Here is a 20,000-nt window from a genome sequence, read left to right on the forward strand (position 1 = left end):
AATCACTGTGTGTCTGTGTAGATATGTTTGTATGTAGTAGCTGCTAGGTCTTGCCCCTTTGTATTCTTGACGACTTGGAGACTTCCCCCTCCTGTAATGTCATGAGAAGTGCTGGAACAGCCTCTGAGTATGTCATACACTAATAAGGCTGCGCTGATCTATTTGCTGGCATTGTGGGCCCACCCATCACTTTCAGCTGAGCTCCATGGTCGCAACAGGAAATGATAACTCGTTTTTTTTGTTTTTTTTTATGAACGAAATTGAAGCAGCATGTTCACTAAATAGAGGGTGATTGATTCCAATTAAGATGGGGAGAGAGAGAGAGAGAGAGAGAGATTTTAAAAGACTGGGGATGAGCGAGGAGAGGCAGGGGGGAGATGGAGGGCGAGAAAGCGCAAGACTGATTTAGATACTAGTGCTGTTATGGGGGAAAAGGAAAGACCGAGAGCGAGCACAAGAAAATGTATCAATTTCCGGGATCCACAAACATAGTCGGTGTGAGCGAGGCGGGTCCCCTCCCATGCTGTGCTTTGATGAAAGTCTTGTCAAAGCCGAGGAGAGATTTCATTCCTGCTAGACAGTCAGACAGCTGGAAATGGATGGGTCTTTCTTGGCACAGCTCCTCGTGACTCCCTACTCCTGTGTGATGGGTGAAAAGGAGAACACACACACACACAGACAAACACACAACAAAAGATGTCAGTTGTTTAAAATGGGGGGGGGGGGGGGGAAATAATGATGGAAGAAAAGGAAAATACACCCATAAATATCCAAGGCCCGCACATGCTCGCACTCATGTTTTGGCCTCCTGTCATATCAATAAGCGTGATAGCCAAGGTTTGGACGAGTATGTGTGGTGCAATCTCTTAGAGTAGTGACTGACAAGCAGAACTTCTCTCTGCTGAGAACACTTCTATCATGTTATTTGTGTGTGTGTTTGTACATGCTTGCGTGTGTGTGCGTGCGTGCGTGCGCACGCACGTGCACTCTCCCTCTTTTCCTCTACTGGATGAGTTTCATGCCGCTTGGGCTGGCTGCTAAGGAGACACTAATTAACAAGCGCCGTTATTGAGATCACAGGCTTTTTCTCCATCTTAATTGCATCTTAATGACATTTCAGCTCTGATGTTTCAGCTGGAGAGCCAGATAGCATGTGAAAGAGGGGCTAATTTCTGTGTTTGTGTGTGTGTGTGTGTGTGTGTGTGTGTGTGTGTGTGTGTGTGTGTGTGTGTGTGTGTGTGTGTGTGTGTGTGTGTGTGTGTGTGTGTGTGTGTGTGTGTGTGTGTGTGTGTGTGTGTGTGTGTGTGTGTGTGTGTGTGTGTGTGTGTGTGTGTGTGTGTGTGTGTGTGTGTGTGTGTGTGTGTGTGTGTGTGTGTGTGTGTGAGTCAGTGAGTGTGTGTGAATATGTGTTTCTGGAATGGGGTTTGCATCTGTCAGTGTCGTTCAGCAGAACTCTTTCAGGAGTTCTTTGAGCCCTTTAGGTGTGCTGTGCAAGTGTGTATGTGCATGATCATGAGTAGGTAGGTGTGTGTGTGTGTGTGAGACATGCTAAACAAGACAAACCCTCATCCTCTCTGTCCCCATCACACTCTCCCAGCCTCCCCACTGGGACTGGTGGGGATCAGTGTCTCGATTTGCATGTAATTACTCCAGTGGTCCCAGGTAAGCTACGTTATCACACCCGCGTCTGATTAATCAGATCTGCAGCCTCGTGGCCCCGTGGCCTCTACCACACTGACGCATCCACAACTCACTCGCACGCACGCGGCAGTGAAGGGGGCGTGCACGTGTGAGAAGCTCAAGCTGATGCTGGTGTTGCTACATCTGTAGCTGAACCAGGGTATTCCTGTGGCTTGACTCAGGCTACGTCTACACGAAATCGTCGGGTGAATTTTTTCCTCTTACCGCTTTCACACCTTTAACGACACCGGTAAAGAAAAAACTTGCGTGCACACACAGAGGTGTAACCGGCTAAATGTGCTGTAGTGCATATGCCAGTGTCACAAGGTCGGTTCGTTCGCCACTCACGGGCCTCGAACCCGCCACCTTGACACACACACCGGCATGGGAGACGAACGCTCTAACCCAGGGGTGGGCAACAGTTTTAGTCTGAGGGCCACAGTTACTTTGGCAAAGTAAGCGGAGGGCCACACTTTTGGACAATTAAACCAGTGGCGGAGCTAGGGGGTGGCTTAGGGGGCTTAAGCCCCGAATCTTTTTTCAAAAGCCCCGAATCTTTTTTAGTTTTAAATTCCCGGCAACTCTTATTATGACCGCCGCTAGCGAAGCGGTCATATAGGGATTGTCAAAGTTTTTTTTTTTTTTTTTTTTTTTTTTCTCTCCCCCCCGTCATCTACTTCCTGAATTTTTGGTCAACGATACCCGGGACACCGAACCACCGGGGCACATGAAATTTGGTGGGTATGTAGCCCCACTAGACTTTTACGGAAAATTTTCGTTTCGTCCCCGGGGGCCACTCCACCCCCGTGCTGGGCCCCCCGAACCGCAAAAAAAGCAGTTTTTCCTAAATAACTACCTGAACTGTGGCACTGAGGATGAAGAATATTTTATGGTATGTTGGTCTCAAGGGCCCACATCAACCTGGCCCATAATCACTCATTTGTGATTTGCACCCCCCCCCCCCCGGTAAAAAATGAAAATGCAATATTATTCTGCTTTAATTGCCCCTATCTTCAGTTAAGATGTTCAGAACTGCACCAAATTTTATGTGTATGATTGACCTGGCATTCTCTGGGGGTATGCCAAGTTTCGTAGAATTTCATCGATGGGGGGGTCTTAAAAGAATTAGGTTATGTGTACATTTAGTGACTGTACACTCATTGGCCTGTAGATGGCGGTGCACACATATACACATGCACACACACACAGGCACCCACATACTATCGGTATTAGAACGGCCGATACATAATTACAAATTCAGTAGGATTAAAAGAAAGCCATAATAATTATTCATCACCATCATCATGGCTGCATTTCCAGTATTGGCGATAAGTAGTCGTTTGTCCACTAGATGGCGCATCGTTGCAGTGAGACGTAATTTTGTTGGAAGTTAAAAGTGGGTTGAAAAAAACAATGGACGCTTCCTACAAGGACTGTAATTTACCGCAGAGAACGTCTAATAAGGATAGGACGATGTTCACATGAAATGTAATTCCCATTTCTTCTTGAAGCCGACATAAATCTGAGGATGTTTATCGGACATGCTTGGTTTTTACTGCAGGTACGTTAATCTTATAATATCAATAAGGACCTAGGTAATGTTACCGTTAGCGTTGGTTGAGTGATGGAGGCCAATTTGATTGATTGCATTTGTAGAAAACTAGAAATGCGGATATACCAAGCAAATTGATAGCAGCACTGTAATTGTATCTTTCGACTGTCATTTGTTGCACGTGCTACAAAAATCATTCTGTGCAATGGAAGATTTACCAACGTTACTGATACAGTTTTGCCTATACATGCGTGAGACTAAGACGCCTGTTTATTTCGTTTTAAGTGCGTGCAGGGTGTGTGAGAGGGGAATCGATGTGCTTTGATTCCAGCTTGGTAGTTGTAGTCTGTGAAATTAAAAAGCACGTGTGTGTGAAGTATCCAAACAATGACACCTTTATTTCCTTATGGTTGCTTTAGCAACACACCTTAAGCTACTGTGTAGTGGGTCCCATTTAGAAGTGGCTACTTCATTCGCGCTTTCCTTAACTCATGGAGCTGCATGAATTTTATTACAACTTTTCGCCACAATATGGCAGTTTAAGTCCGCTTGATACTGTAAGGCGTAAGCCATTGGTTTTACAAAGGAGATTTTATTTGTGTCGCCAGCATAGCCTATTGACAATTTATGTTGTAAATAGGCCTACCTTATAAGCCTACCTGTAGCTTAGGGAAGCTAACAGCTTTCTATTAGGATCTAGTTTGTTAGTTACAGTTTTGTCATAACTCCCTGATGCATTTTTGCATTTAGAATAGCCAGAGTGTGGATATCTCAATCGGAAAATTTTAACAATATCGGGTGCCAGGTGAACCCAGCCTGATCTGCCCGCTATTTATTTTTTGATTTCTTAAAAGATTGAGCTTGGTCTGGTGAAAGCCAGACTAGCCATGGACCTCAGTTACACAATTCAAGGGAACATGAATCAGCCTATATTTGCACGAACAATAACAGACAACAGTTCTTCAACTTTGGCCCGTTAAAATGTGTATGGACAGTCTAGCGACGCATTTCATCAAGGCCCATTTGGACATGTCAGTTATTTGCACCACTGGTTACATGTTACTTAATTTGTGCATTGACAATGAAGTATTACATGAACTAAAGATGACTAAAATCTTATGTAGAAGAAGAAACATTCACAAAAAATCCATCCATCCAAAAATGACCTTTGTTTTTGATAGCTGTTGAAAACGGCATGGAACTGACAGAGATGTTTTTGTTCATAAACAAACAAACAAACAAACAAACAAACAAACAAACAAACAAATACATAAATAACATTATGCTGATACCTTTTGCTTTTCCCAAATACAATGTAGCCTACAGGTGTAAATGACCTTTCATCAATCAGTTGCAATGGATGAACTGTGATGAACTGCCCTACTTGTGATTGTTTAGAGATTTTAAAGGTTTTATAACAATGCTACATCTTCTTTCTACAATCTATTCAACTTTTCAGCACCAGTAGGCTACTTTCTGTGCAGCCGCACACACACACTCAGGCATGCCAAACAAGCATACACAAAAGTTTCAAGAGTGGGGGACGGAGTAAAATATGGAGACAAATTGAAGTGTGATTTATTTTCGCGGAACAGCTGTACAGGACTGAGCTGCGGTCATATTTTGTACCGCTATGCGGTACATCTAGTTTCCAATATAACTTCCCCTCGGTTTCTCTATAAATGTCACAAAATGCTCTATTACTGAGGAAATATATCCCTTATTTTCAAAGCCCAATATTGAAAAATAATTTGACTTGCTACACGATCTATGGCAGGTCTCTGGGCTATCCGCTATGGTGATTTCAATGGTTAGATTGATTTGTTTAGATCCAGTGAAAATGCTGCCTTGACAACGCTACGTCATGGCTTCGGTGTTCCAAAAAGCCTCTGTCAGAAGTCTGTCACTTTTACAGTCTGTGATAAAACACTTTGTTTTCATGTTGTTGAAACGTTATGGATATTAGAACGTTTTTCAAAAGACCACCCAGCTCCGTTCAAGCAACAGCATCGCCATCGCCCAGTGAACTGACGGATGATGTTGTTTCATGTTGGTGATTTCACGTTAAGAGCTTTCAGTCAGTTAGGCAGGCTAACGTTAGGCTACTTGGCTAGCTCCCTAAATGCTTAACGTTAACGTTAAATGTCCTCGTTCGTCGGCGGAAAAGGCAAATTCAGTACTCTCATAGGCTAGCTAGCCTACTGCAGAATAAGAAATTCCAGCTCCCAAAACAAAGTGATCCTCGTCTTGTAATAAATTAGGCTACACTGTTTTGAAATGTCAGAAAAAACCATTAACAGTTATCTGCCCATGTCAACTTTTCAGTGTCATATGTTGCACAAAAGAATGTTAGCCTACCTTAAAACCTTGTTGATATCCTATCCACCACAGATCTTATAATCCAAGAGTCCACATAAATATAAAAGTCATGTTATGTTGTTTTGGCTGCCTAACTAATTATTAACTAAAAAAAAACATTAAAATGATATATTGAGAGGAAAGGGCCCTTTCCATAAGTGTGTTAATCAAGCACCATGCAGTCTGCATTCATAATCTAGGTGCTTGATTTTATGCACCTGTGTAAAGGGTGATGAAACCTGATGAAACCTATGAATAATCTTGCTAAATTACAAAATTACAAAATTAATATAATTTAGAAACGCCTATGTCAAGATGATAATGCATTCCTTCTAAAATACCCTTGTATCATGATGACTGGCCATACTGTAATTATATCATAATATTATGTATATTATAGTATAAGATATTCTATATATTTGTCACACATGAGATCAGGGAAGAGGAAGAAGGAGAATAGCGATAATAAACAATAATGTCATATCAAACAATAGCCTAATGAAAATAAACAAATACTATAATATACAAACCATAAGAAACGCTTAATTAACTAAGTACATGCTAAACAGATATGAACAGATATTGCCTCTTGAAAGACCCAAAACTATAATTTTACATAGTGTGCCAGTCAGATACCTTGAATCTGTTGAATGTTAGTTTCACATTTTTTAAGTCTCAATGTGTCCATTAGTTTACACAAAATTCACTAAAAGTCATTATTTAAGGGGTTATTTAAAAAAAAAATGAAATGGGCTAAGCCCCGAATGTTTACAATGTCTGGGTCCGCCCCTGTACGGGACATGTATAAGAAATGCCAACATGAAACTGAACAATGTTGAAAAAATAACATCATCAATCAAGGGAAACAATGTATTTCGGCCTATGCAGCTGAGATGAGCTATTTGTCGGTGTTCTGTAACTCAATGTGAACAATTGAGGCGGTCGCCTTTCTTTACTAAGTCATCGAAATCTGGGGTCGTGTTTGACGTTGAGATGCGCAACACGGATGACAGGTGTGCGTCGGTTAGTCGTGATCTGTAGCGTGACTTATTAAAGTTCATCACAGAGAAAGTCTGCTCGCATACATACGTGGAACCGAATAAGACGAGCGTCCTTTGCGCATGCCTCCGCATGTTAGGGTACTTGCCCTCGTTCAATGCACCGTAAAACCTGTCCAATGATGACGAGGTGAATTTCTCCTTGAGAGTGGGATCGCACTGCATGTCAATCAACTCAAGCTGAACCTCCGGAGGAGCTTGGTCGCTGTCAAAGGAAAAGGGGTGGACACCAGCTCCATCTCTTTTTCAATCTTTCCGAAATCAGAGAAACGCCTGTTGAATTCAGTGTGCAGATCCTCGAGTGCAGTGGTGTATTTGACAGTGAGTCGGGATGGCACATCCTTCATTGTGGCGAGAGTTGGGAAATGTGTAAAGCTCTTGCTTGTTTTTTCTCGGGAAAACAGGGTCAGCTTTGCTCTGAATGCTCGCACGTAGGAATACAGTTTGTGCACGAACACATCCTTCCCCTGCAGCTTCCGATTGAGGTCATTTAAATGGCCCATTAAATCCACAGCAAAAACAAAGTCAAGCATCCAATCGGAATCTTCAAGTTCTGGAAAGTCACCAGCCTTCCCGACATTCTCCAGAAACACCCCTATCTGACATCTCAGGTCCCACACACGGCGTAGCACTGTGCCCAGGCTCAGCCAGCGGACGTTTAAGTGGTATTGGACATCAGTGTGTTCTGCCTCACTCTCCTCAAACAACTGGATAAACTGGCGGTGGTTAAGCGCCCGGGCCCTGATGAAATTGACAAGTTTCACCACAGTTTTGGTGACATGATCAAGCTTTAACACCGAATTAGACAAGGCCTCCTTGTAACAAGCTCAGCTCGAGTTGTCACCAAATTAACGTCATCGGTTCATTAAAACGCACATTCACAGATAATCTCTAGCATGCTTAGATTTATTGAAGTGCTTTGGTGAGGGTGAGACCGTGAAAGAGAGAGAGAGAGAGAGAGAGAGAGAAGCCCATAGGCCAGAGTCTATAATTATCCAAACACCGCCGACGCGGCACAACAAAAAATGAGAAAAAACGCGCAACCAGCGCTGTTTCAGTCCATTAAACAGAGCGAAAAAGGTAACGAAAAAAACTCTGTATTTTCAATGTCAATCAGTCCAAAAATCCGAGGATGTGTTAAGACAGTCTTTGAAACTCCGCAAGCACAAAAAAAGGAAAAAAGGATAGATCTCACCTCGAAATCATCTCCAGGATACAGTACACGGAAAAAACAGTCAATTATTCCTTCGGGCGTGAAGAACAGGATAAATCCAGTGTGAAAAGTAGGCTAAATATATATATAAATATATATATGTATATTGCCCATGTATGCTCTAACCACTGAGCTAAAAGCCCAGGCTTCCAACTCAGCGGTTAGAAGCGTTCTTAAGGTTAGGGCTGTGAGGATTTACACAAGCAACTAGCGCGCTAGCTCAGTCTGCCTCCGTTACACCAGACCAGTTAATGGCGCCGGCCGTGCAGAAGCTCACGTTTAATTCGCGTGAATCGCGTAGAAGAAAAAACATTGTTGAAACAGTTTGTTAAGCAGTCGCATGAAAAAAGAAAACTACAGACAATTTGGTTTTCAATTCAACTGTTAAACTAATAAAGTTCATTTTCAAGGTATGTGACTGCTATGTGAAATTTCAAATGTCTAGCCTACGCATTGCATTAGGTCTAAGCACCAATGGAGAAAACACTAACATGCAGTAAGCTAATGTTTAACTAAGTTAAGCTAACGTGTGCTTCTAACTTAGCCACACAGTCTTTGCCACTGTCTGAAGTATATCCAGAGCCTCTTCCTTCATGTCTGTCTTTAGGCGCTTAGCCTCCTCTTTCAGCTTCCTCTGGCCTTAGGATCCTCTCATTTCGCTGATTCTTCCTTTTGCTCTCCACCTTGAGATCTGATCTCTCCACCTCTCCATCAGAATTGTCTTCAGGCACAAGTAGGCAACATCACAAAAGATTTGTGAATTTCATTTTTCATTTTTCACTGTCCTTTTCAGATTCTACTTCGTCTACTTTGGAATGGAATGTCAGAGATCTGGAAAATAAACATTCCAAGTCGTCAAGGCTAGAAATGCGTTCTTTTCAATCTGGGGCAGCAACAAAGGGTTTGTTCATTCTAAACTGTCCAGTAGCAGCAACTGGAATCCATGCATTTCCACAGAATTATTTTTGGAATCTGATCCCTTATCATACCTGTTCATTCATACTTGTCGCTCGACTTATTGTGATTAAATTCAAGATGGCTGCAAACGCTAAACTTTGTGAAGATACTGTCTGTATAAATCGTCTTGTAAGTAAACTACCAGTGCTTTTTCAAAGTTCTCAATGTCTCGTTTTAAATGTCAGGGCCCTCGGAAATCTACCAATGAAGTGTGGAGATACATTGAGCCTCGTAAATGGTGTAAAACAGTGATTTATTTGCATGGCTAGGCCGATGCCAAGGCAACCCCATCGAAAAAGCTTTTGGTAGCATCGGCTAACTAGCGCCAGATTTTGGAGTGCAGGGGACAAGCGGAGATGGCCTATGAGACATACGTTCACACTCGGTATCATGTTTCAACACACTTTAGGTCAATATCACACCGGAATTCTCATTTAATTCCTTCCTGAAAAGTAATGAAATTAAAAATTGTTCTTGTAGTTTTTCATGTAGCTGCATGCTTTTGGTTTGTGATCAAGTAAAGCAAAGAATTTTTTTGAAAAAAAAGATTGTTTATTATTTCTTTTCCGAAGATACTCTAAAATGCCTTTGACAAGTTTTTGGTATTCCCCCAAAATCCCCCCAAAGATTAAAAAAAATATGACACGAGTGGGAGTGGGGATGGTATCGCCGCGGCAGTAATTCTGCCGTAGGTACGATGTCCATGTGACTGTAGCCAACCATGGTATACCTTCAGAACAGAATTACTATGATTTCTTGAATATCCACCGGACTTGTCTCTCCATACAGATGTAGCCTTATCATCATTATTCAGGTACAAAAGCACTAACACAGTCTCGGTCAAATATGTTGGTGCGCATTCATGAAAAAGGAAGAACCCTCAACTCTTTGATTTTTTAAAAATAACTTGAAACTAACAAAAGTAATAAGCAAACCTGTTTGTTTATTCCATGCTTAATGCATCAAACTTTGCTTTTGACTTTTGATTCAACAGAATATTTTACACAATAACCAAATGATAATGGCATGGACAAAAATGATGGTACCCTTTACCTAATAGGGGGTTGCGCAACCTTTAGGGGCCAACACTGACAACAAGCATTTTCTGCAGCTTTTAATGACACTTCTCCATCTGTTAACAGGCAGTTTGGCCCACTTTTCCTAAGGAAACTGTTCCAGCTGTCGCTGGATAGCCCACTGTTTTTTTTGCCATGTCTGGGTGCTTTCAGCTGTGTTTTGGGCCATTATGCGGTTGGAAGGCCCATGGCCTGCACTTGAGACAGCTCTCCAAAAATGGTGTGTTCAGACACTGAGGTTCAGACACACTTGGCCTTGAATTTCACACAGGAAGTTTTCTTTGTCTCTTTGTCTTTTAATTGACAGTCCTTCTGTACAGTCCATGGTAAATATTCATCTTAAAACAACATCCAATGTGAGGTATTCCTTTATTTGCTTGGGCACTTTACAGCTGTTTTTTTTTTTTTTAAATGTTGTGCAACTCTTTGCATTTTTTTCTCTCTATCTCTCTCTCTCTCACTCACATACACACACACAAAATCCTACGCCCCTTTGTTCCTCCAATTTGTTCCCAACTCACACTCACAAACCCATGACACACACAATCACTCACCTGCACACACACAGACTTGCACACTCCGAACTCACACAAATACCGGAACCTTGATGAGAAGGATAAGCGAATCAAATCTTCCAAGGCAAATATTTATTTACCAGATGAGTTCTCCTCACTCTGCTCTGTCTGCTTTCCGAGGCTCTACTGGCCAAGGCCGTCCTTCACACAGACCAAGCATCAGCCAGAGCAGCTGGGAACAAACCACACAGAGAAAGGGAGAGAACGAGAGAGAGAGAGTGAGCGAGAGAGAGAGAGAGTGAGAGAGTGAGAGAGGGAGAGAGGGAGAGAGGGAGAGAGAGTGAGAGAGAGTGAGAGAGAGAGAGAGAGGGGCGGGGAGAGTTATGAGAATAAGGAGACAAAGAAGAAGGTGTAAAAAGAGGAAAAGCAGAGAGAGAGAGAGAGAGAGACAAGACAAGTAGAGTGTGAGGGAAGTGTAGAAGGTTGGTGATGGTGAGGGAAATACTGCAACGTAGGAGGAAAGAAGGATGACAGAGACAGACAGGTGTGACCAGTGACAGACATGCGGAGAGAGAGAGAGAGAGAGAAAGAGAGAAAGAAAAGGAGAGATGCAGGAACGTCTGCATGTCTGCATGCCAAAGACAGAAGGTGAGGAGAGATGAGATTAGCACAGACACCAAAACATGGCAGTGAGCCAGACACCAAAATGGCAGTGGAGATAGGAGATGAAGAAGGCAGTCAGAGAGAGAGAGAGAGAGAGAGAACCAGGAGGGTAGAGAAAGAGAGATGTGATGGAGAGCAAGAGAGATGAGGGAGCAGACTGGCCAGTGTTTTAGTGCTTTTAAGCAGCTGTGGAGGAGGGTGTGGAGTGGAGGGGAGTGGAGGTGGGAAAGAGCCATGGCAGTTAGCAGCGTTCTTCTCTGGCCTATTAATAACACCTGTCCCACCTAGCCTAAATGTGTCTGCCACCAGGCCTACTGCAGACAAACCAACGCCTACACACACACACACACACACACACACACACACACACACACACACACACACACACACACACACACACACACACACACACACACACACACACACACACACACATGTGCTCGCAGCCTCACGTCCTCTTTTTTAGCTCGTTTGCCGGCAGTACTCATTTAGCACTGCCGTCTTTATGATGGGGAAAACCTGCTGTGATGCCATCAAAGCAACAAGAAAGTGATTTAGCCGGTCTCGTTCAGACGATGACAACAACACAAACAAACAAAAGCAACAGCAGCAGCTGAAGGCACAGCCATGGGGGCTAAGGAACAGGGGGAAAAGCTGGAAAAGCTCTGTTATGAGGTTCCAATCCTCTCCCCCAGCACTCATCAGAAGTGCAGGGATCAGACCTCAATGGAATCTTTAATGACTGCATATGCAATACACACACACACACACACACAAACATACACACACACAAACATACCCACTCACACATACACATACATACCCACTCACACATACACATACTCACACACTCACACATACACACACACACATACACTCATGCTCACTGTCGATAGTCTCTCTCTCCTGCTCTCCGTCAGCAGTTAGACCCAGTACATGTCCGCACAATCCTGTACCCGCTCACTAATCCATACCCCCCCCCCCACACACACACACACACACACACACACACACACACACACACACACACCACCACCACCTCCAGCCTCCAGTCGCTCATATTCAGCTTTAATCTCCCAAATCCCAGCTGCCTCTGATAATGACACATGGTTTCCAGCGCATAAGCCGACTTGTACAGAGAACTTAAGATGGCCTCTGTCGAGGTGGGGACCTGTGCGGCTTACGTTGGCCTATGTAAGTGTGTTCCATGTTTGGTGATGTTCATCGCAGTCCACATTCTTTTCAGATGGAGGAAACATTTGACTTGAATAGTGTGCCCACAGAGATTTCTATTAGGAGAGAGTTCTATTAAGATTGAAGTTCTGTATTGTTGAATTACTAAACATCACCTTAACCAAATCCAACCCCTAACCTTAGCCTCGACCATAAATAGTAATTAACAGGGTGTCAACAGATAGTTTGTTGATAATCTGAGCATCTGTAGGTAGCCTGTGGCCGGACTGTCCAAGTGTGAGCGAGAAGAGATTGATTGATACTGATCGGTCAGTATATCATTTGATGGGTCATAGAAGGATTTCAGTGCATTCTGATAGGGGTTGTGCCTTTGTGCCTAGCAGGTAATGTGTAACAGCATGTGGTGCTGATGAAAGGGACCATATAGAACAGAGATGGAATGTTTAATAGCCATGTGAGAAGGCATCCTACAGCAAGGATCAGGAATGGATTGAGTGTCATTAGGGTGGAGTTGTGTGGGTGGGAAGGATATGGCATGTTTTTCAACAGGGCCATCTGTGAGGTGGGACGTAACCACTGTATGGTTGGTCATTTGATTGACTGGTTGATTGATTGACTGCAGGGGTTGTTTTGTTCTTTTGTCTTCTGTTTTTGTGGTCAGGTTCACAGAAGCAGACACGCTGGTGATGGGGGATGTGACGTACGGAGCCTGCTGCGTGGATGACTTCACCGCTCGGGCCCTGGGGGCCGACTTCATGGTGCACTATGGACACAGCTGCCTCAGTGAGTACACACACACACACACACTCACACACACACAGTACACACTCACACACACAGTACACACTCACACAGACACAGACACACACACACACACACACGCACACACACACGTGCACGTACGAGTATGGCTACGATTCGACCCCAAGTGCACCCCAATGGTGCGTTATATCTTCGTGTGTTGACTCACTAAATAGGCTAACACATACGCACACGCTAGGCATTACAATTTGTCTTGTAGTATGGGGCTAATGTCAATTGAATTGATGTTTTAATGTTTATATTTCACCATTGTGTCACACAACCTCTGAGAAGTATCGATTCTGTGGTTAAGGAGTAGATTATTTGTGGAAGGAAGTGACCATGAAGTGAATGAGTTCTCTAGCCAGCAGCTGCACACAATTAGCTGACGGAAGCACACTGTGTGCACCCACTGTGAATTTTCATGAGGAAAAAATGTGAAGGCTTGAGCTTGATTGGATTGTATGATTATACACTGAAGGTGTACGCATGCGTGCAGGGCAGAAGATACGGGTTGATATATCAGTGGCCTGTATTTGAGAATTCTCAGCAAAAAGAATTTGGCCCCAGGCAAAATCTATATGGTCCTTACTGTGTCCTATACTGTTCCATCAATAAGACATGTAGGTATATGCACACTCACACACACTCACTGTTGAAAAGCACTGACTGGTTCTTCAATGTGTGCATGTGTTGTGTGGATGATATGGATACGTCTCATTAAAAAAAAATAACCAGAGGTACAATAGATCATCATGTTTCCAGTGAATGGTTGAAACAAATTGTAGAGGTGAGAGCTGTTTGGCCTTCCCCGTATGAAAGCAGATAAACAAAAGTTGACCTTTGCAAACGATTGATACCGGAGCTCAGATTGAATGTGGTGGGTTGTAAAATGTGGAGAATAATTTCTGAAATGTGATACATTAGTTATAGTGCAAAAGAAATAAAATGGCTGCCCTTTTTTTTTGCACAAAGTACAAAGTGTCATAGTGCTTCCCTTTGGCTGTCCAATGTTGAAGTTTAGAATAGAAATGTTTAGTGATACAACCTAGATGTGCTTGACTGTAACAGAAAGCCAAATTCATTTCCATTATCCAGATATTCTGGATGACGTTGACACTGTAGGGGATAATGACATATTTACTTGTGGATGAATTGACTGGCTGGCAGATTTTAAAGAAACTTGCTTTCAGAATGCTGTTAAAGATGCTGTATTTCAGAATGTGGTTTGCTTATTGCAATATGTAGTGTTAATGCTGCATTCCATTTGTCCGCTCGAGTCGGTCACCAAGTTGTTTTCAGCAGGAATTTGCAAAAGGAACGCCCAGGGAACACCATCTGAATTTCTATCTCGTCAGATCAGTCGAACCCAGAGTACCCCTAGTCTGAATTTTCAAGATGGTTGCACCCACTAACAGTAAATATGAGCCGTAGATATGCTCTGTTTATTAGCAGTGCTGTCCAATTTATGCCACATTAATTAAGTCGGTCGTAGAAACAATAGAGTCCAACCTCTATCTGTTGCTCTGTTGCTATGATGTTTGTTTGTGTAAAATACTGTGTAATGCTTAGTTACAAACAATCTTGTAGCAAAACAAACGGTAGCATATTATTCTCACGTATTGTTGACAACTGGAAAGCGACCAGCTCGGTTTTTTAACACGGACATGACGTCACTCTGAGCTCCAAGGTGCTTTAGGGGACAAATGGAATGCAGCATAATATCGCAGTTAATAGGCATTTTCGGACTTAATAGTTTTAAGAACTACTAACTGGAGAGGTTACTCCTAGAACAACAATCTTTTTATTTTAATTTTTTTTCTGTTTGCATTCGCACTGCCAGTTGGAACGCTGAGGTGTCGTAACACATACATTAATGGAGCACTCAATGATGGTGGTCCAAAGCAATGCACATTAACTTGTTTGGCCTTAGATTTTTTGTGAGAAATGGATCATCATGTTATCAGGAAGCACTCAGAAAAACAGCACTGATCCATCCATATTCTTCTCATCTGCCCAGAAAGCATTTATCGCCTGACAGTCGTTGGCCTCTGCAGCCTCCTCATGTAGTTTTTATATTTTCACGTGGGTTTCTAATAATGGTGCCTCTGCTGCCTTTGGCTTGTTGGCTATTGAGCTTTACCAATTAACATGCTCTTACACCAGCCGTGGTTTCTATGTGCAGGGATCTAAAATGGTTATAGGAACTGTGACTAAAAGTACAATTGCCCCCAGTTCCACGTATTGCCAATATAAAATATTGTAGGTACTAGGTCCCTCCTGTTAACCAAATGTGTTTTATCTGGTGCTATTGAGCTCAGAAATTTCATTATTGCCATGTACACACACAGAGAGGTGACGACTCCCAAAAATTGCCGTGCAATTTGGCAATTTTTGCATTCTGTCTGAGGGAAAGTGCCGGCATTTACACACAAATGCAAAACTAACGCAAATTACACTGGTCCAAACATTTCCACACCCACACACATACATTAACCAACATATAGTGTACCAGTGCACACACACAAATGTGACGTTCACAAAAGCTAAGGTTGCAGTTCTGTTTTTAAGGTGAAAAGTCTAGCCCAGAACTAGTGCACAGTCTAGGTGGCAATCTTCATGGAGGCGTTTAGCCCCATGGGGACCTGGGGTGGTGGGTGATGGCCTGGAGCTCACAGAATTCCTTTCCCTAAGTGCACCGGCGGCCAGGGCAGTGGAGCGGCCTTCGGCTGCGGTTATTTAACAGTACATGAGGGGTAGCAGACCTTTAGAGGCCGGTAGTGGAGCCTTCCCCACCGAGCGGATCAATGAGAAACATGCTTTTAGTTCGTCCTTTGAACACACCTGGGCCCTACTGGGAGAACCCCTGGCGCACAGTGCTCCTGCCAGCCTGTTGCCTGTCTGAAGCCACACACACACACACACACACACACACACACACACACACACACACACACACACACTCTCACTTAGAGACTGTAAGACGGAAAGGAAATGCTAAATCAATAGCCTCAATATTTCTCTGTCAGAGCGACCTCACCTCGTCCAAATACCAGAACTGACCAGAGGAATATTAATACAGGCTAAAGGCCTCTGTACAGGTTGTTTACTGACCAACACACACACACACACTCATTCATATAGATTGTGTTTTCATATGTGTTAGTGTTCGAACATGTTCATGTTTTATGTTTGACAAAGAGATTCTTCACACTCATACATGAAAATGTATGCACAAACCCTCTCCCTTTCTTTCTCTATCTACCTATTTATCTTTCCCTCCCTCTCTTACATAAACTCACATTCCGTATGTTTTGGTTTTCTTGTTTTTTATCTTGAAGCGAGACAATATATATAGACAAATAGTTGCAAAGGCAAGCAGTCACATGGAACTCATGTTGTCACTCACTCATGTTACCCCCCACCCCCCACACACACACACACACACACAAACCCTTCCATAAAAACGAGTTCTCATTTTGGTGCCAGATGTTGCACAGATGGATAGATATGGTTAGCTCACGATTACCTCTCATAATTAGGAAATGAGAACGGAATCTGTATCCGCTTGGCACAAATTCACATAATCTGCATTTGCGCCGTGTGTGTTTGAGAGAGAGAGAGAGAGAGAGAGCGAGATGGCTGGCTGTATGTGTGCATCTGCACATGTTTGTGAGAGAGTGTGTGTGTGAGAGAGAGAGTGTGCATATGCGTTTGTGATGGTGTGTGTGTGTGATTGAGGCAGAGAGAGAGAGGAAACACAGCATGTGCTTGGATGTGTCATAGATCTGAGTCTCGATAAGCAACAAATAACCTTGTCAGGCACCTGCACATGATTACACAGACTTCCAGAATGGCACACAAAGACGTGGCCCCTCTCTCTGATTTGCTTTCACCTTTTTTCCATATCTCTCGTTCTCTCTCTCTCTCCCTCTCTCTCCCTCACTCATGCCTTATCCCCTCTGTCATCTTCCATTTTCACTGACTTTATGAGGTTTCACAGCCATATCTGCCGTTGTAGGGAGAGCGAGCGAGAGATGAAGAGGAGGAGAGACGGGCCGAGATATGGGGTAGCGAGCGAGCGAGAGAGACGGGGGGGATTGACGATGAGGGGGAAAGAGAGAGTGTGTGTGAGTCTGTATGTACTGTATGTGTGTGAGAGAGTGGATTGTGAGTGTGTGTGTGTGTGGATTTGTGCGTAAGAGTGTGTGTGAGAGTGGAGATTGGAACATGCTGCTCATTGACAGTGGTTGTAATTGCAATGACTAAATGCACTTAGGCAGTGCTGCTAATTGGTTTAGAGGGAGGATCGATGCAGTCTTGTTTTTGTTTCTACCACTCTACTCTTGGCTTTGTTAGCACCTGTAAGCAGCTGTCAGATGTGTGTGTTTGGACGAGAAAGAGAGCAAAAGAGAAACATGTTGCACCAAGAACTCCTAACTTTTTCTGTCCCTTAGATGTTATTTTTATCTTTCATACCTTTCTCCTCACACATCTTACCTCACTCTCACACTCTGTCTCACACATGCACACTCATTTTCTCTCTCTCTCTCTCTCTCTCTCTCTCTCCCTCCCTCTCTCCCTCCCTCTCTCTCTCTCTCTCTCTCTCTCTCTCTCTCTCCCCTTCTCTCCATTAGTCTAGCTCTTCCACCCTCTCTCTCTGTCTCTAGATGCCACCTCATTCATCACTTCTCTCAGCTAATTGTCGCCACAAATTTTCCTCCATCCCATGTCCTCCTCTCTTCCTTCCTTCTTATTTTAGGTGTAGGACACCCCCCCCCCCCCCCCCCCCCCCACACACACACACACACACACACACACATTTGTCCACACTTTCACCACTAGTCCCTTCCCCACCTCTCCCTTGGTCTGCTCTCCTCTCCTCTCCTCCTTGGCTATTTGTCTTTCACTACGCCCTGTCATCCTCTGCCCCCCTCCTCCTATTTCTCTGCCATATGCAAGCGTCTCCACGGCCACCACAGTTGTTTGATCAATGCCAAAATGGCTCCCTGTATGAAATGTCCAAATGGAGTGTAACATTGTGTTAGATTACTGATCACGAATCAGCCACAAATGATAATGAATGTCATGCGCATCTGTCTGTGCACTTTGCCCGTTGCTCCTCTTCTCTTTCTCACTCTTTCTCTCACTTTCTCTCTCTCTCTCTCTCTCTCTCTCTCTCTCTCTCTCTCTCTCTCTCTCTCTCTCTCCATCTGTCTCTCTCTCACTCTAATAGTTCTGTTCTCTTTCCCTTCCTCTCTTGTGGACTCCATATATATTTATTTTCCTTGTATTCACCCATTCTCTCTCTCTCTCTTGCTTGTTCTTTCTTTATCTCCTTTCTTCTCTCTCTCTCTCTCTCTCTCTCTCTCTCTCTCTCTCCCTCTCCCTCCCCCCCCCATCTCCATGTCCCCCTGTCACAGGGCTCCTCAGCGTTAGTGCCTGTTAAATGGCCTGTGAAATGAATGGTATTAATAATGATGGTATGTGTCCCTCTGCTTCTTTAAATAATTGAGGTCTAGATCACCAAGTGTGATGTTAAAACTCACGCAGCCTTGCAGCTCTTTTCACGACACTCCCTTGTGTGTGTGTGTGTGTGTGTGTGTGTGTGTGTGTGTGTGTGTGTGTGTGTGTGTGTGTGTGTGTGTGTGTGTGTGTGTGTGTGTGTGTGTGTGTGTGTGTGTGTGTGTGTGTGTGTGTGTGTGTGTGTGTGTGTGTGTGTGTGTGGAGGGGTGTCCACATCTGTGTTTCAGAGAAATGATCAATTATTATCACTAGGGCAGCATGACAGAGTTTTCAGCACACCGTATGACTCAACTCTGTGTGTGTGTGTGTTTGTCTGCCTGCCCGTGTGTAGTTCCCATTGACTCCACAGCGGGCATCAAGATGCTGTACGTGTTTGTGGACATCCAGATGGACACGTCTCACTTCCTGGACACGCTCCGCTTCAACTTCACTCCAGGTCAATCTCTGGCCTTGGTCAGCACTATCCAGTTTGTGGCTGCTCTGCAGGTAACTGCTGACCCCCCCCCTCCGTGGCGTCGTGTTGTTGTGTGTTCCCTTCTCCTTTTCTTCCTCCTCTTCCTCCCACTTTCAGCCGCCTCCTCTTCATCCTCCACATCCTCTCCTGCCGCTCTCTCATACCTTCTTAGGCTGAACAGCTCAAGGTTACCCCATTCTGATAGTCAGCTCCCTTTCAAGAACCTGTGTGTGGTAGAGGGAGTGAGTGAGTGAGTGAGTGTGAGAGAGGGAGAGTGTGTGTCTGTGACTGTGTGTAGACATGGGTATTTCCACTTGTATTGCTTTTATAAATGGAATCTTGATCCATTTAATTTGGCCTGTTTTACAGTAATTTACAAAAAGCCCCTCTTTAATATCAAAGTGAAAGCAGATTTCTTCAAACTAATATTAATGACTTATGCGCATCTGGATACTGCAATTTTACTTAATTTTTCTTTGCAAAATTGCAAAAGCTCTGCCAGGTTGGAAGGGGATCGGCTCAGTCCAGCCAAAGATTTTCTATAGGATTGAGGTCTGGTGTCTTTATACTGTATTACTATACTGTACACATTCACTGCACTGAGGCGATCTCCATTTCACTAATTGCGAGACTATTAGCATCAATTGGCTGGACTGCTGTTGATTTAGATCAGTAACTTTAAGGGGTGGTGAATATTTATGCAATCGCTTATTTTGCATAATATATTTTTCATTAATTAACATTACTTTGTAGAAATTTGCGTTCACTTTGACATTAAAGAGGGGATTTTTGTAAATTATTGAAAAAAAGCCCAAAATAAATTGACAAAGATTTTATTTATTAAAGCAATAAAAGGGGAAATATCCAAGAGGGGTGAAATACTTTTTATAGGCACTGTATGTGTTGAATGTGTTGTAATGTGAAGGTGCTTGTGCAATTAGGTATGCAAGACC

At 43.5% G+C, this 20,000-nt stretch overlaps 1 protein-coding gene across 1 annotated transcript in view; it reads left to right on the plus strand.

Annotated features, from left to right (window-relative positions):
* Positions 1 to 20,000, plus strand: part of dph1 (diphthamide biosynthesis 1) — a 72,786-nt gene that overhangs the window by 28,155 nt on the left and 24,631 nt on the right. The window contains exons 4-5 of the mRNA XM_076282190.1: positions 12,928 to 13,049; positions 18,925 to 19,079. Coding sequence (XP_076138305.1) covers positions 12,928 to 13,049; positions 18,925 to 19,079 — 277 coding nt within the window. The remainder of the gene's footprint in view (positions 1 to 12,927; positions 13,050 to 18,924; positions 19,080 to 20,000) is intronic.

Source organism: Alosa pseudoharengus, unplaced genomic scaffold, assembly GCF_046254945.1.
Source record: "Alosa pseudoharengus isolate Yale_2024_CS ecotype anadromous, Long Island Sound unplaced genomic scaffold, YU_APseudo_1.1 YU_APseudo_1.1_scf_13, whole genome shotgun sequence".
NCBI lineage: Eukaryota > Metazoa > Chordata > Actinopteri > Clupeiformes > Clupeidae > Alosa > Alosa pseudoharengus.